Here is a 17785-nt window from a genome sequence, read left to right as displayed (position 1 = left end):
ATTCCAAGTGGAACGAATCGTGTTTCCCTTCTGCAGGCTGCAGAGCTGGGCCAGAGCAAGGCGCCAGGCTTTGGCGGCATCCAGTGGGGTGCCCAGATCTGGTCCCTACGGGCAGCAGGTCAGGGAGTTGCTCCGGACTGGGAGTTTACCCCAAGCTAGGTTCCTCTAAGACAGTCCAGGATCCTGCTCACCCAGCCGTGAGTCCCCTGTTTAACAAAGGCAGCATAGACCCGGCTGGAGAGAAGGCAAGCTTCCCTGGCGAAAATGTCGGTTTCTGCCCTGGAGGGTGGAGTGTCCTGGTAAGCAGGGAAATGCTGATCTAAGCCTCCCGGGCTGGTTGCGGCAGGTCAGTTTCTCTTTGTGTCAATTTTCCGAATGCAAGGTAATCCACCAAAGCAGTAGGGAGATTTGCGCAGAGAAACCGCTTTCACCGGTCCTACCCCAAACGATTCCTCACCATTTGGGGCCTGTGCCAAAACGGTTTCCAGTCCATGGTGACCCCAGCGCTCCCCTCTCCCCCCAGCAGCTGTTGCCTGGGCAGACTTGAGCCGTGCTCCGGGGAGGATCTGTTCTCTCAGAGCAAGCGAGAAAACAAACGAGTTGGGGTCAATACTCTGAGAGGGGTGTAAGCCTTTAGCTCAGCCAAGAAGCGAATGGGGGACAAATGGGGAGGGCTGACCCCTGCAAGTCTCTCTTCACCATTCAGAATCCACAGACCCTCACCTCATCCTGCGTAGACACCAGAGCCCTGGACGCTTGGGGAGATAGCATCAGAACCAGTGGTGTCCTGGCAGTGCATAAGGGTGGAGAAGGTGGTTCCTTCCAGATACCCATTAGCCAACTGAAAATGCCTGTCTCTGTCCCTCCTTGACCTGGCGTTCATCGGCCCATTCCCCTTTCCTAGAGAAGTGCTCCCTCCTCCTGTTTTCAATCTTCTTGGCAGCATGGTGGGGGCTGGGCCCCAACCAGGCTAGCTGTTAGAGCTGGCTTCTCTGGAAGTGCCCTTGGTCTGATGCCTAAAGCTGTTTGCTTGTACGGTGTAGGCCCACCTTGTTGGCAATTGTCGAGGTGTACAAGTAGATCCTGGGAGGTTGCTGGTGTAGTAGGGGCTCAGACCAAGTCCCACTTCCTTGTCTTCCTGCCTGGCCCCGGTCAGTTTCTTTGGTGGGGAGGCATCCCATTTGGAACAAGACAGCTTGGTGGAGAGGTGGTATTGGGGGAGAGGAAGGGACTGCCGGGAAACTGGCTTTTGTATTCTCTTGCCCTTACTCCCTATTCTAGATTCATCATTTTCATCTGTACAGTGGCCTTCCACCATCCCTGCCTAGATGTTTCCTTTCCCCAGGTATTTTTCCAGTTATAAAGCACTTTTATGGCCAGCCTCCTACCTGAGTGTCATCTGAACCTCAGCTAAACCCATTGTACAGAGTATGCTATTGAAGTCAGAGAGACAAAAAGGGGGACAGGAAGGTTGCCTGGACAAAGCTGGAGCTGTTTCTGGGTCTCCTAGGATTCACAGAAGGGGAGAGGGCGGGACTCAAGATTCCAGAGAGAGGGCAGTGCACTGTTTGAGTGAGTATACACATGTGCAAGGCATTTTCTCTGGTTTAACTAGATCTGCCCCCAAGACCCGACTGTCTATCTGTGTCAATGCCTGTCTGTTGGTTTGAGCCCTTCAAGGAGATTTCATCCCTCCTCTTTCCCTGTGTCCTTGTTTGCATGTCTGTGTGTCCCTTGTTTATCCTCTCCAATGTCACAAGGAGGAATTTCAATAACCCTGTGGGGTTTTGGAGTTGGGTCTTCCTGCTGAGTTAGCAGAGACCCTCATCCCACAACCCTTTACCTAGCCATGGTCTTTGGGGTTTGGATAGGACCCCTGGTGGGTAGTACATCCTTGTCAGGGTCTAAGGAGCTTCCATGCAGGCCAGCCCTCAGAAACCAGAGCAACAAAGGCCTTGGGTGTATCTTCAAAGCTTTCCCCCCCAATCCTCCTCCAAACCCTGCGTGGCTTGTCCTATGGGGGCAGGCCTGTGTTTCCCTTGTATCTTTGTGTCTGTTTCCTGGTCTTTGCCTTGATTTGTTTGTATCTGTCTCTGTGTCAGGCTCTCTGAAAATTCTACTTGTCCCTGAGAAGTGTAGCTGGGAACATGCACCCCTCAGGGGATGAAACCTCACGCAGCAGGAGTCCATAGGAAGTAGAGGCTGGGACTTGGGTTCTCTGAGGAGATGCAGGGCTGGAGCAGGGGTCTCAGAAAACAAAGATTCTTCTCCACAGAAGTCCTCTGTCTTCCAGATGCCCCATTACTGGGTTTCTTCCATTTTCTCTTCTGGTCTTCTTGTCTCCCACTGTACACCACACTCACCTTTCTTTTCTTTGCCAGTACTAGCTGATCCATTCTTTTCTCTCCTCCTCTGCCTTTCTAACCTGAGACTTCCCTTCCTCGCTCTCTGTCCTTGCTGTCTGTTTCATTTAGTTTCTGCACCTTGCATCCTTCCCCTCGCTTTTCCTCTTTCCTTTCCCCATCCTGCCTCCCTCTCTCAGGCTTCAGGTTTTACTTCTTTCCAATCTTGGGGTAAGTGGGAGACATTGCCTTCTCAGACCAGGTAAATTACCTCCCCACCACCCTTGAAATGCTCTATTGGTTAGGACTGTGACTGAGGCAGAGAAGACCTAGCCAAGTGAGTTTGGGAGCCTTTCTGGGAAGTTGAGGGGGATAGGGCGTTCCCAGGTCATCCTGAGTCTAGTGTGAACTCTGTGCTTATATGGATCAGACTCTGGAAGAACATAGGTAGCCTTGTCTTTGTGGTCAAAAGTAGAGGGTTTGGGACCTGCTGTCAGCTAGTGTCCAACCCTTGGGATTTTTTTCCATGATGCAAAAGTTCCCAAAAGCTCACAAATGTCCTGGAGGACTGCTCTTGGAATTTAAGTCCTCTGAAGGTTGCTCTGCGTTTTGGGCAGAAAGTTCAAATTGCCAGGGGCATAGGGAACAAGCAATTGCAAATGGGTCTCAAAGCCTGGACTAATAGGTTATCTCAAAAGTGTGCTGGATGCTTTTAGCTTCATTTCTGTCCTCAGATGAGCTTGTACAAATTCTGAATTTACTTTCTTCATTGCAGCCTGTTCTTTTTTTAATCAGGTGCTCCCAACCCCAGAACAAAGACTTTCTAAGGCCCTTGACCACGGGTGGCTGTCATCTTTCTGTTTTAGGTGAACTATACAGTTTTGTTTCTAACTGCGAAATCCTGTTTGGGATGGTTTTCCTTTTTCTTATGTCTGGGGTGTTTTAGAACGATCAAAGCCAATTAAAGCTCATTTTGAAAATCAAGAAATTGAGCTAAGAATTGGAATTAAGTACCGTCGTTACCTATAAGATTGTGTTTTTCCTTGAAATCAGCCTGAGCTCAGAAATTCTGGGAAATATTCAGTTAGGAATCTCTTGGAAAACGGCAGTGAATTGCTTTGGCAGTTTTGACGAAATAGGTTATATTATGGGTGTTTCCCCCTCCTTTTTTTCAGATGTTCATAAACCTAGATAGATATTGAGTGTTGAGGGGGCATAGCTAAGATGAGGAGGCTATTTTATATTTTAGAATTGGAATGTGTGTGTGTGCACGCGCGCGCGCGTGCGTGCACATGCGAGTGAGAGAGAGATGACTGAGTTGCCTAGCTTCCCTGGTATAGTCTAGTCCCAGGCAAGTTCCAGTGTAGATGGAGCTTTCCCCATCGGTGGCCTCTGAGCTACCAGCAGCATTGGTAAATAAATGCTTGGACTTAGATTTTGGCTTTTGACTGTCCTCAGCAATGTCAGTTAGTGGCTGATAAACAGCTACGAGGTCAATGATGTTGCTATACTGGGTCACTCTGTGTTTACTGGTTCTGCTCTTCATTTACTTGGATCCCTGTTTCCCTCCAGATGGACTTTGATATAAGAGAAGGGAGCTTATTGGGTGGAGAAGATACTTTCCCAGACTCCTTTGGCTTAAAATCCATCTCAGAGTGCTTGTAAAACCTGGGACTCAGAAGCTTTCTCCAGCTTCTTTATCCCCACCCCCCCTCCAAATCAACTTGAAGTTGCTTATCAATTGCAAAAACACTTCAGAATTTCCAGGGAAACTCTTTATAATAAATCCTGGTGTGGTAGAGTGGAATGTGATCCTCTGACCCATTTCTTTTGTGTGCTCTGGGAGGGTACAGTGGTCAAGTCTGCGTGTTAGCCTCCCCTTTTTTGTTTATTTTTCCCCTTTATTGAGGGATGAGTCCCATCTTTTTAAAGAAAAGAGTTTTTGTTTCTTTGTTTGTGATCAAGGCAGTGGTTGGATTTTGTTTTAGTACTCTATAGACATTATTTAAACAAAAAATTTTAAGTCCTTAGCCCTTGAATCAGATTGCTGATTAAAAAAAATTTTTTTTTCCCTGTGAGATCTAGTTTATTGGAGTAGTTCTTTTCACTTTTACAGATATTTGTTAAAAGGAAAAGAGTTTTGTTTTTAAAAATCTCTTTACAGTTGATGGATTTTAAAACATATTTTCTCCCCAGGATCTTCCTTAGATCCTAGCATCGTGCATGTAGTGAGTTATGTTTCTAGTGTAGATTGGGGTCTTTTACACACTCCATTGTTAACAAAAAATTACAAGGTGCAACTAAAGGAAATTACAATTTAGCAACTAAAGGAAACATAGTATGGGGATGTTTGTTATCAATGGCCCGACTGACTGGCTGAAGATGGACAAAGGCAAAGGTTAATTTTAAAAAGCAAGGTGTTCATGAAGCCTGCACGATCAGACTCCAGGCTCAAGATAGGCAGCCTGCGGCCATTTCTGATCAGAGAGGCTCTGGGTGCTTGTTAACAGCGCTTCTAGTACTACTATGTGACTGATTCTAACCACCCTTTCCCTCCCCTTTTGTTTCTGATCTGTTTCAGGACATGGAGGAGTGAATCAGCTTGGGGGGGTTTTTGTGAATGGACGGCCACTCCCGGATGTAGTCCGCCAAAGGATAGTGGAACTGGCTCATCAAGGTGTCAGGCCCTGTGACATCTCAAGGCAGCTTCGAGTCAGCCATGGTTGTGTCAGCAAAATTCTCGGCAGGTAAAGGCAGAAGCTGCAGACTTCCCTTGATTTTTTCAATAACGACCTAAAACATGACCCAGCAGCTATCCAATGTGCCCACGTTGTATTGAAAATCGTGGTAGCACTTCGCTAACATGCCTAATACTTTAGAGTTTGCAAAGCCCTTTCAAGGCCACTCAAGTCAAAGTAGCCCCGGGAAACCCCCATTTCAAGTGCCTCGTGGAATGGGGTAACTCAATCAGGAAGAATGACATGTTTTCTGAAAGCCTGGTGAATTATTCCAAAGGACCCACGAAGAATAGGTTCTTGGGAATTTCCCTTGCACATCTTGGGTGAGCCCGGGGCCTGAACAGGGCTGGGTGGAAAATCCACAAGTTATAAAATCACATTATCAATATTTTATTTGAACGTTTTCAAAAAGCGCATTCCATTTTTAAAAGTCAGCTGTTATTTTCTGTGTTGGGGTATCATCAACCTCCTTACGTTGGGCTGTAGTATTTTCCTCCTATACGTTTTGTTTCCTTCATAGTGACACGCATCCTAAGTGTATATTAGAGCAGGGGAAAAAAAAACCCACCAAACACACATTAACTCTCGAAGCTGACATTTCCAAGTTGCCACTTGACCTGTCGATTTGCTGCCAGCAAAATACCAACAATGCCAATTCTCCCAGAGGGCTAGATAGCCCAGCTTTTGAGCATGCCTGTTTATTTTCTCGGGAGAGTCTCAGTGTGATCCAGAGAAGCATGTTTAAGAGGAGGAAACAAATCTACAGAGGGCAGGTGACTGACCCTAGTCCACCCAGCCAGTCAGTCCTCTCAGACTGGGAGGAGGCCTCAAGGACCCTTAAACCATCGGCATCTCAACACACCCCAAAGCCAAAGCCGCAGGTTTTTTTCTGGGCATGTGAAGTTGCTAGACGTCTGCCCTGGCAGCCGGAGTATTCTCAGGTCCAGCTGTTCAATGGTCTCTCAGGATTTTCCTCCCAGGGTCAGAAAGCAACCTTGGTCCTGTAGCTTGCATTATGATTGGAGAACAGTTGCCTGAATAGAAAATAAATATTTTGAAGTATGTCAGTGACATTGTGGTTTTCTGCACGCTGTCTTCCTTTCATCTGCTAGAATTTAAGAAATTCTCTTAGATGGAAGGAAAAGCAGTTTCTAACCTTGGGGAGCATTGCTGGAGGCCAGGGGAAGAAGTCTCAAGACCAGGGGTCTGGGATCCCCTTTGGGGACTTTGACCCTTGCATTCGTTCCTTATTCCCTGCCCACCCTAGGTCATCTCGCAACCAGGGAGGAGGCTCTGGGCTCCACTCCTGTTTAGCACTCAGGAGCAAATGAGCCCCAGCCAGAGTTCAAGGAGGAAGGCTGGACATCAGCCTGGTACTCTTGTTAGATGGTGGTTGTAGGCAGGAGGATGAGAGTGAAAATAAAAGAAGAAAAATTGAGAAGAGGGAAATGAAAAGAGAATGATTGATTCTAACACAGAAAATAAAATAGAGCAATAAAGACAAGACAGAAGGAGAGAAAGAGAGAGAGAGAGGAAAGAAATATTTTAGACTATCTCAGTGTCAGACTTTGAGAGCCAAGTGGGTCTTAGCTATCTTCTTGGGAAGCCTCTTCATTGCGCAGAAAGAGAGAGAGCAAAAAGAAGGCCCTCCCTTTGTTTTTGCTGAGACATCGTTGCTGAGCGGACATCTTGCTCGCTGTTTGAAATCTTCTCAGGGTGAGACGCCAAGCCCTTCTCAGAGGGGATGTCTAGATGCTGGGTCGTCATGTTCTAGTGCCTGGGAGCCCTCCAGACCGCCCCTGGAGACTGAAGGGGACAAGGACCCTCCCCAGCCCAGTCGGCAGCCTCCAGAGGCCCAGAATAGATTTGTCACTAGGTAGAGTGGCACTCGGAAGTTATGCGCCGCTCGGGTGCCTGGCCGTTTAAGTTGTCAACAATAAATTGGAATTTCATAGCTCATTATTTTCATAACTAAGAACCACAGTGGACAAAATGTCACTCTAATTAGAACTGCCTTTTAAGAAACAAGTTCAGCCCTAAAACAGTGTGACTGGGAATTTCTGAACTGGGGCTGTTCCAGCCACTGACTTTTTTTTTTTTTTTTTTTGGTCACCGAAGAATTTGATGGGCGCACTTGGAGTGACAGATTATAGAGAGTGTGTTGTGTGTGGTGGCCGTGGTTTTCAGAGGCTATATGACAAGGCAGTCAGAGTCCCTGGGGCAAAGACCCCCGTCATCTTGGGAAGGTGGCGGTTTGCCAGGAGTGTGGGCATTCAGTCCACAGAGCTCGAGGCTCAGGAGGGGCTCCAGAGGCGCAGCCTGGTGGCATGTGAGGCCCATTTAAATCCACCCAGAAAGCCTGGCTCTTGTCTTCTTTCACTGGAGCCTGGCTGGGAGGTTCAGACCGTTTGGAACTGGGTGGTATGTTACACAGTAATAAACACGCAGAGGATTTTAATCCGCAACACGTGCTCTTTATGTTTTGCAAAGCTTTCTCTTACTCATTCTGCATTTCTGCCTTTCTCCTCTGAGGCAGGCTGGGCAGACATCCTCTCCTTATTATACAAATGGGGCAACAGAGGCCCAGAGAGGCTAAGCGATCTGGCCAAGGTCACACAGCTTCGTAGAGCCCCGGGGGGACACGCCCACCTCTTTACTCTCAAACTAGCTTGCCTCTTGTTGGCGGCTGCCGTCTGTTGGTAGCGTGTGAGCCAAAGATAGGGAAGAGCAGTTCTTCGTGAGAGTCCTCACTTTACACAGTTGCCAACTGGGGTCTCCTCTGGGGTCTCAGGGTGGCCTTCTAAGGGCTTGGCTGATGGGTCAGGCAAAAGGCAGACGGAGGGGTATCGCGTTAAGACCTCGGTCTGCAGTGGGTGGTGGTGCTCAGGTGAGTTGGGCCAGGAGCCCTGGCTGCGACCACTCCCCCAGCCACATGGAGACAAGCTGGACAGGGGCTGGGGGAGGGGTAGCTCCCTCCCGCTGCGCTCTCAGCAGCTGCGGGAGCACCGCAGACTCCTTCCTCTAGTATGTTGTGAGTACTCAGCCCCGGGTTGTCTGTGTGTCTGTAAGCTCTGCCCCAAGACAATGCCTGTAACAGGCACTCTGCGGCCGGTGAGTGAGGGCAAAGCTGCATGTGAACTGCCTGGTAAAGGGGAAAGCTTTCTGCAGGTGCAAGGGATCATTATTATTGTTCTCACTTCACAGTCAGAGCAGACGTGTGCTCTAGTGGGAAAAAGACTGGATTCAGAGTCACATCTGAGAGCTGGGACTGGCTCTGACTTCCGGAAGTTGGGCAAGGGGCTCACTCTTCTAATCCTGTTTCCCCTTCCATAAAACCCTGCTGGCCTCTTAGGATGGTTGGGAGGATGGGGAAGATTTGAGGAAGGGCTCTGTAAACTTTAGAGCACTGTGCCTCTAAGGAGTTACTCTGTTGGTAGTAAGAAACGACTCTTTATTGTAAAGTTAGAAGGAATCCGCAGAGACAGCTGTGTGCCTGGATTGGGGGTGCCTTTCTAAACTGCTGGCAAAATAGCATTTTCTTGGATAGTTCTTAAAGCCTGTTTGTAACTCGTTACAATTTTTCAGAAATTACAGAAAGATGGAGGAGAGGTGGACTTTTCCCCTATGGTCCGTGTTTGTACATGACTCGCTCTTCTCAATGAAAAACAGAATTTCCATTTCCGTATCACTGTTCCCAAAATTATTTCATCTATTTCTAGAATATCTATTAACTTGGCCCTAACTAGATTTACCCAGGCTGAGAATTTTAGCATCTCTTTATTTATTTATTTTTTCAAGATTTTATTTATTTATCTGACAGAGAGAGACACAGGGAGAGAGGGAACACAAGCAGGGGAAATGGGAGAGGGAGAAGCAGGCTTCCCACTGAGCAGGGAGCCTAGGATCCCAGATCATGACCTGAGGTGAAGGCAGATCCTTAACAACTGAGACACCGAGGCGCCCCTTCAGCATCTCTTTAAATGTAACTAGTCCTTGCTCTTGGGTAACACTTCCCATCCGTCTCATAGGAGAATCACCTCTTCCCTTACCTATCATATACTCTTGGTAGGTTGAAAAATCACAAGTCATGGGGGCACCCGGCTGGCTCTGTCGGTGGAGTGTGTGACTCTTGATCTTGGGGTTGTGAGTCCTGGTTTCATGCTGGATGCAGGGTTTACTAAAAATAAATAAATAAATAAATAAAATAAAAATTACCAGTCATTTCTAAAATGTTTTCTTGGCAAAAATATTCTCAACTGCAAGATAATCTCCTTTGCAAGAGAAGTCAAGAATTCCTCTGTAAATGTTGAGAAACATCCAGTAAAGGCTCAGATTCAGAAAAGGAATCAAGTAATTTTTTTCCCCTGAAATGATCTTTCACGGCACTCTTCTCCCTGGTCTCGGTTTTACTGTAAAACCCTGACATCCTATTTGTGTTAACGAGGAAGAGCTGATAGCATGGAAATGTCCTTAGAAACAGCGATTTACCTCAGGGGAGGTCCCTGGAAGAGGCTGCAGTGACTTGTGGTTGGCTTTTTTTTTTTGATTGCTTGGGTTTTGACTTCTATATAACACATATTTCCAGTTAATTCTGGAATCAGAATTAACTTTTAATTTGACACCAGGGTTATCATTTTAATCTCAGGGCAAAAAAAAAAAAAAAAAGAAGTTACATTTTAGGGGACAGTTTCACAGAATGCAGATGGAATTTGCTAGGGGATATGAGTGCTGGTCAGTTAAAGGCACAGGCCAACTTCCTGGGGAAATTTTAGCTCCATTCCATTTGGTTCCATTTGGTTCGGCCAGTGGGTCTTGTGTGTTCCTGGACAAACCATTTTTTTTTTTTTTAAAGATTTTATTTATTTATTTGACAGACGGAGATCACAAGTAGGCAGAGAAGCAGGCAGAGAGAGGAGGAAGCAGGCTCCCCGCTGAGCAGAGCGCCGGATGTGGGGCTCGATCCCAGGACCCCGGGATCATGACCTGAGCCGAAGGCAGAGGCTTTAACCCACTGAGCCACCCAGGCGCCCCCTGGACAAACCATTTAACCTCTATGAATCTCTGTTTTATACCATCAACAGGGAACCATTTATTCATTCTTCATTCATTTGTTCAAAAATATTTATGTGCTTTAGAACTGTTTTGGAGATCAGGGATGCCTGGGTAGCTCAGTTGGTTAAGCTGCTGCCGTGACTCAGGTCATGATCCCAGGGACCTGGGATTGAGTCCCACATGGGGCTCCTTGCTCGGCAGGGAGCCTGCTTCTCTCTCCGCCTCTGCCTGCCACTCTGCCTGCTTGTGTGCTCTTTCTCTCTCTGACAAATAAATAAAATCTTTGGAAAAAAAAAAAAAAGAGAACTTTTGTGGAGATCAAATAGGAAAGCTGACTTGAAAGTTTTCTGTAAATCGTGAAATAGTAGATAAATGTGATGGAGTTAATTAACTAATTAATGCATGGCATCTGGAGTAGCCCTGTCCAACAGAAACAGAATGTGAGCCACGCTTGAAATTTAAAATTTTCTGGTAGTATATTAAAAAAGGGAAAAATAAGCAGGTACAATTAATTTTACATAGTTTGCTTAGCCCGGTATATGAACAATGTGATCACTTCAGCATATGACCAATATAAAAACTATTAATGAGGTATTTTATGTTCTTTTTTTTTTTTTAAAGATTTTATTAACTTTTTGACACAAGAGAGAAAGATCACAAGTAGGCAGAGGCAGGCAGAGAGGGAGGGGGAAGCAGGTTCCCTGCTGAGCAGAGAGCCCCATGCAGGGCTCGATCCCAGGACCCTGAGACCATGACCTGACCACTCAGGCACCCCTGTTCTTTTTTTTCTACTAAGTTTTGACAGTCTGGTGTGTATTTTACACTTACTGTACACCTCAATTCAAATGAGTCATATTTCAGATGTTTAAAAGCTCTGTATGGAGAGTGGCTGGTGAACTGCACAGCACAGAGCCAGATGCTTCCAGGACAGAGTATCTATTTTGTTGTAAACATCATTTTGCTGGTTCCTCATGGCTAAGCTCCTTTCTTCTTGGGTCCTAGGTATTATGAGACGGGGAGCATCAAGCCTGGAGTAATTGGAGGATCCAAACCAAAGGTCGCCACGCCCAAAGTGGTGGAAAAAATCGCTGAGTATAAACGCCAAAATCCCACCATGTTTGCCTGGGAGATCAGGGACCGGCTGCTGGCGGAACGAGTGTGTGACAATGACACGGTGCCCAGCGTCAGTTCCATCAACAGGTGAGGGGCTGTTGCCGGTGGGGGGCTAGGGATCTGGGTGGAGTGGGGCATCCTGGAGGCTCTGGGGGTACCTTTCCTAGGGATCTGGTCTCTCCATTCATCAAGGCCCTTTAGGGGTTATCAGACAGGAGGAGGGGGCTCGTGGGCCTCTGTAGACCTCTCTATCACCTTTCTTGTCTTTCCAAAGTGGGCAGGAGTTCTAGGCCCAGGAAGGGAAAGCCATGTCAGTACCCAATCTGCTTGAGATTCTTCTGAGCCCAGAGTGCTTTTTATCACTCCCTTTCCCACCTGCCTCTGTGTGTGAGCACTTAGCAGGGAATTGTCCTGATCAGGCCCCACAAAAATGTCACTTTATTTGTAAGCTCATGCTCAAAGTCTTAGCACTGGCCTGTATCAGAGTTTCCCAGGAAGAAAATCCCTGCCTTCATTTTGGGCAGAGGTTGAGCCACCGAGTGTGGAAAACAGAGCCTGGACTTGAGGTTGGGGGATTTAGTTCCTGGTCCCAGCTCTTTCTGAAGCTCCAAGTATGACTCTGACAAAGCTCTTCCTGCCTCTGAGAGCCCCAGACCTTGGAGGTTCTGATGTGGGTCTGTGATTTCCAAGAGTGACATCCAGGACACTAAGGTGCTGTGGAGTTGGGAGGCTGCCCTCTACCCAGTTCTGCTCAATCTGACCCGCGGAGAGAAAGAACTGGAGAAATGTCATGGGTACCAGGCATGGGATTCTCCCAGGAGCCACAGAGGCACCTTCTTCTTTGTAGTCTGACCCAGGAGGTATCTGACGGAGCTCTCAAAGTTTTAACAAGTCCTGAAAGAAAGTGTTCTATTGTAGACGGTGCAGTCTCAGCTCTATCTAAACCCACAGAGGTCAATGATGAAATTACGAGATAAACCAAAATGACTGTTGTCTAAACTCCACAAAGAAAAGAGAAGCCAGCAGGGTGAAAACTTGACCAGTTCCCATTTCTCCAAAGTCACACCCGACCCTTGTCAGTGCAGAGCCTGTGTGGGCATTAGAGACCCCTCATACCCTGTAGAAAGAGGTGATTAGACTACAATGTCTCAGAGATCTCTTCTGGGTCTGCTGGGTGTTCCTTCTGGGATGATTCAAATGTGTAGAATCACTGTGTGAGTGTCTGTGTTGCTGGGTTGGTTTATTTTTTTAAAGCAAATTTTTAATGCCCCTTTAAAAGATTTTATTTATTTGACACAAAGAGGGAGAAAGAGAGAGAGAGAGCACAAGCATGGGGAGCAACAGGCAGAGGGAAAGGGAGAAGCAGGACTTGGTCCCAGGACCCTGGCATCACGACCTGAGCCGAAGGCAGAGGCTTAACCGACTGAGCCACCCAGGTGTCCCATGTGTCAATGTTCCGAGTCCTGCCATTTTATTACCATTAGCCTGTTTTCTTTCTCTCGGCAAATCTTTACCTTGGCTCTGACATCAAAGTGCTGAGATGAGAGAGGGAAATCGGGCACATTGTCTTAGTCTCTAGAAGGCCTCCTTGTCTGGGGTGGGATTCTGGTGCGTAGTAGAAGTCTGACCAGCCCAAATTAGCTGAGGAAATAGCAAAGATTGTGGTGGGTTTGAAGGGGGGATACTCCTATTGTTTTTTTGGATTAAGAGGGACTCCAGTGTGCTTTGTGAGTCCTCTGCTTCTGGCTTTATTGTAGGATTTCACCACGCAAAGCAATGTGACTTTTCCCCCACGAGTGAGGCGTGTGATGCCTAGAAGCAGGGAAGCAGCAGAAGCCTGCTCTGGAGAGAAACTTCCGTCAAACCCATGGTCAGGCTTTGAGGGCCCACGGAGTTCCCAGTGTAGGGTGTGACTGTAATTGATGGTTTGAAAGAGAACTTTAGGTTGCACGTGGGAGTCCCAAACTCTAATGGCTGTGGTGGCCAGGCAGTGACGCAACCTGTGAAGCGGGGTGGCTGTGAGGTGATAGGGAGAGGCTGGAGCTGGGACAGACAGACAGCACGGCAGAACTGAAAGGTCACGTGGTCCTCAGCATCAGCCGAATGCTGCCAGGAAGGCAGGCCCAGGGTTTGCCAGACTCTTATTAAAGTTGCCTGCTGGTTGCTTGTGACTGGGGCCGTGGCCGGCCTCAGGGGCCTCCTGGGTATCCGCAGTGGTGGCCATGCCTCTGAGGTGTTTTCGCACCTGTGGTCTCTTTTAGCCCTAGAAGCTTATCTCGGTTCTGTGGCAGATAAAGAATCTGAGACCCAGAAGGGGAGGACAGAGCAGTGATGATTTTTAAAAATTAAAAAAAAATTTTTTTTTAAAAGATTTTATTTATTTATCGGGGGGGGGGGGATAGCGAGCACAGGCAGACAGAATGGCAGGCAGAGGCAGAGGGAGAAGCAGGCTCCCTGCCGAGCAAGGAGCCTGATGTGGGACTCGATCCCAGGACGCAGGGATCATGACCTGAGCCGAAGGCAGCTGCTTAACCAACTGAGCCACCCAGGCGTCCCTAAAAAAAATTTTTTTAAAAGATTTTTATTTATTTATTTGACAGACAGAGATCACAAGTAGGCAGAGAGGCAGGCAGAGAGAGAGGAGGAAGCAGGCTCCCTGCTGAGCAGAGAGCCTGGGGGCTGGATCCCAGGACCCTGGGATCATGACCTGAGCCAAAGGCAGAGGCTTTAACCCACTGAGCCACCCAGGCACCCCAGGAATGATGATTTTGAGGTAGATCTGGGAGTCGAACCCAGGAGGGCCTGTCTCATGGCACTGCCCTGAAGGACTCTGCCAGGGACAGGACTGAGGATCTGAGAGAAGAGAAGCAAGGGAGAGTAAAACAGTCATTCCCACTCCGTCTCTGTGCACTTTGCTGCCTGTCTGCAGCTCCCTCAGGGACCCGAAGCCCTCTCCTGTGTACCCCTCCGGGGGCTCTTGTCTGGGAGCGCACTCTGGCTCCTTACTCCATTCTTTTTTTTTTTTTTTTTTAAAGATTTTATTTATTTATTTGACAGAGAGAGATCACAAGTAGGCAGAGAGGCAGGCAGAGAGAGAGAGGGAAGCAGGCTCCCTCCTGAGCAGAGAGCCCGATGCTGGGCTGGGCTCGATCCCAGGACCCTGGGATCATGATCTGAGCTGAAGGCAGAGGCTTAACCCACTGTGTGACCCTGGAGCCACCCAGGCGCCCCTCCTTACTCCATTCTTTACCCAGAGTTCTTTGTGGTCTTTAGCCAACCAACCCAGTGATGTGAATAGAAGAGGTGTGGGACGCTGTCTGTTGCTGCCTGCCCTCCCCGCTCCAGCCCAGGAAGCCCCAGCCATCCCAGAACCAGCACCGCAGTTTTATTCTCCATAAGAAGGCAAAGCTGCTAAGCTGTGTTCAAACGGATGCAGGTTCGAAAGAACCATCTTGCAAATGTCCACAGATTCCTCTCCCTGCCCCTGCCTCTGTTGGAGGCAACTCCTCACGATTCCCCCTATTTTAACAGCTAACGAGGGAGCAGTGGCTGGATTGGTAGCTATTCTGGTGGCCGCAGTGTCATCTCCACTGTCGTCCCTCACAAGTGTATGCCTTCCTGCTGTCTCCTGGGAGACCAGCCCGGGAACCCATGACTGACGTGGAGTTCAGCGCCACAGCACCTGTTGTGCTGAGTGTGTGGGTGATTTCCTGGGACACAAGACATCACATTTATGTTGCTTCCTAAGGACAAGTTAGTGCTGGCATGCTGCCCCAAGGATCTTTAGATTCCAGCCTGAGCGTCTGTTGGAGGTGACTGTCCGAGAGCTGGCAGAGACCGGTGGAATGGAGGCGGCCTTCTGTTTGAGGCCCGTGGCTCTAAATCAGTGGCCAAGCGGTGGGCACTGTGCATGGCGTTCCCAGCTAGAAGGACAGTTCTCTTTTCTTGTCTCTCTTTAGATAGTTCTCTTTAACCAATTTTATCAACAGTTGGTTCTGGTCATGTGAGAACGTGGGGTCAGCATGGCTAGGTGTTCGGATTTTTCAAGGGAAGCTACAGATCCACGTATTTATATAAAAGCTCCCACCTAGCAAATATATATATATTTTTTAGATTTTATTTATCTAGTTGACAGAGATACAGTGAGAGAGGGAACACAGCAGAGGGAGTGGGAGAGGGAGAAGCAGGCTCCCCATGGCCAGGGAGCCCAAGATGGGGCTCGACCCCAGGACCCTGGGATCATGACCTGAGCCGAGGGCAGATGCTTAATGACTGAGCCACTCAGGTGCCCCCCACCTTGCAAATACTGGCAACTAATTAAAAAAAAAAAATAATCGTGCAGCTAAACAAAGCTTGTTTAGGAACGAATATGGCCCGAGGGAGCTAGTCTGTGAACTCTGCTCTTCCTCTGAACTTGGGCAGCAAGGCTTCTGAGATTGTTTACCCATTCCCTCTTTCTTCTCCACTTCGGTTGCTGGCCTGGGTGTCCCCTATGGGGCTGCTCCCAGCATAGCCCAGTTGGACCCTTGCTTGTGGATTCTTAGCACAACTGATGGCCCAGGATTCTTACTGTCCAATGGTGGTTTCATTAGTGCCATAGATGTGGAATCTCCATAGCTCTGTCTTCCTATTTCCTTTTTAAATGTGCATGATTTTCTGATTTTCTCTTTCAGTGTAATTGTGTATTGGGGGGGGGGGTTTGGTATGGGGGATGTGTCTGAGAAGATCTGCCTTTCAAAGAAGTGAGGGTGATGTTGAAATCAATCCTTACAAGTGCCTGTAATACCCCAAATCCCTGGGACATTAGTCCTTCATCTTCTAAATGGATTTGAAATCCACATAGGCTTTACATCTCCTATAGGAAATATTTAGCAGAGGGACCGCTTCCTCTTTTTCTCTTTCTTTATGGTCCAAAGGAAGTGCTCAGGCATGGGGCCTGGAAGTCTGGCTGAAAGTCTGATGGGCTGTGTGACCCTGGGCAAGTCACTTGAACACTCTGGGCTTTGGTTTCCCAGTTTGGAGGAACTGGCTGACTGCTGGACTCTCTTCCCTGTTGGACCATCTAGGATGTTCAATGGCACCCAGGGTCGTGCTCATGCACAGCAAAGTCGAGGATAGACCTTCCCATGTTATGTGCCTGTTAGCCAGACTGTCTGTGGTTTAGAAAAGATCCAGAGTGTGACTCTTATTGTGAAGAGTCTTGATGATCCCTTGTTAATTTTTAAAAATTTTTTTGTTTATTTTTGGGGTACCTAGATGGCTCAGTGGGTTAGGCCTCTGCCTTCGGCTTGGGTTGTGATCTCGGGGTCCTGGGATCGAGCCCCGCATGGGGCTCTCTGCTCGGTGGGGAGCCTGCTTCCCCCTCTCTCCGCCTGACTCTCTGCCTACTTGTGATTTCTGCCTGTCAAATAAATACATAAAATCTTAAAAAAATTTTTTTTGTTAATTTTTAATTTTTAAAGAATTGCTATGAATCAATTAGTCTTATTATTCCCACTGCCATTTCTTCACAGTGGAGGATAATGCTCTTTGTTCTTTTTTTTTTTTTTTTTTTGGCAGCTGCTGCAAGCAGATGGACAAAATCTCTATCTTTGGGGACAGCTTTGGAGGGTTCCCTATACTCTAGTCTTGCCTATGGAGGACGACCCCACTACAGCCTTAAAATAGGGTGTGGGGATGGCATCGTTCTCCTGCCCGACTCCCAGGGGGACCCCATGTGTTTTTAAGGCATTTGTGGAAAATACGGACCTCTTAAGATTGAAGCTAGTCTTTAATTGTTATGAAGATACTACTGAAAATAATAGCTAGCATTTATAGAGAATTTACTATGTAGTAACCGCTCTTCTAAATAATTAATTAGTTAAATTCTCGTAATAACCCAAAGAGGTGGGAATGATTCTTAGTCCCACTTTGCAGGTGAAGAAACTGAGCCACAGAGAGGTTAAGTAATTTACTCTAGGACATGCAGCTGGCAACTTGGAAAACTGGGATCCAAACACTAGTAGTCTGATTCTGGAGCCTGTGTGTGTGTATGTATGTATGTATGTATATAATTTTTTATTTTTTTAAAAAGATTTTATTTATTTATTTAACAGAGAGAGAGAGCAGGAGAGCACAGGCAGGGGGAGCAGCAGAGGGAGAGGGAGAAGCAGGTCCCGCCACTCCTGAGCAGGAATCCCGAAGTGGGGCTTGATCCCAGGATCCTGGGGTCATGACCCGAGCAAAGGCAGTCACTTAACTACCACTTAACTGACTGAGCCACCCAGGCATCCTGCAGAGCCTGTGTATTTAATCAATAGCGACAGCTGCCTCTCAATGATTTATAACAATGGATAATGTCTTACCAAATGATTTATAAATACATTGAAAGGAAAAGAAGGAAAATAAAGTTTTCTTTGCTTAAATTTAATGGCCAGACAATTCTTTAAAAAGTTAGGACTTTTCCAGTCCACTTAGGACTGGAAGTAATGGGAAATAGTTTTGAAATATGTCACCATATTTTTGTACATATATAAGCCATAGCGTGGATAAACTACATTT

At 47.4% G+C, this 17785-nt stretch overlaps 1 protein-coding gene across 6 annotated transcripts in view; it reads left to right on the top strand.

The window, feature by feature from the left end:
• PAX5 (paired box 5) overlaps window positions 1–17785 on the top strand; it is a 200929-nt gene that overhangs the window by 12494 nt on the left and 170650 nt on the right. For all 6 annotated transcript variants that reach the window (XM_082694881.1, XM_082694879.1, XM_082694884.1 and 3 more), the window contains exons 2-3: window positions 4924–5089; window positions 11135–11332. In XM_082694881.1, coding sequence (XP_082551007.1) covers window positions 4924–5089; window positions 11135–11332 — 364 coding nt within the window. The remainder of the gene's footprint in view (window positions 1–4923; window positions 5090–11134; window positions 11333–17785) is intronic.

Source organism: Mustela nivalis, assembly GCF_964662115.1.
Source record: "Mustela nivalis genome assembly, chromosome: 13".
Taxonomy (NCBI): Eukaryota; Metazoa; Chordata; class Mammalia; order Carnivora; family Mustelidae; genus Mustela; species Mustela nivalis.
This window is presented reverse-complemented; position numbering and strand designations above follow the sequence as displayed.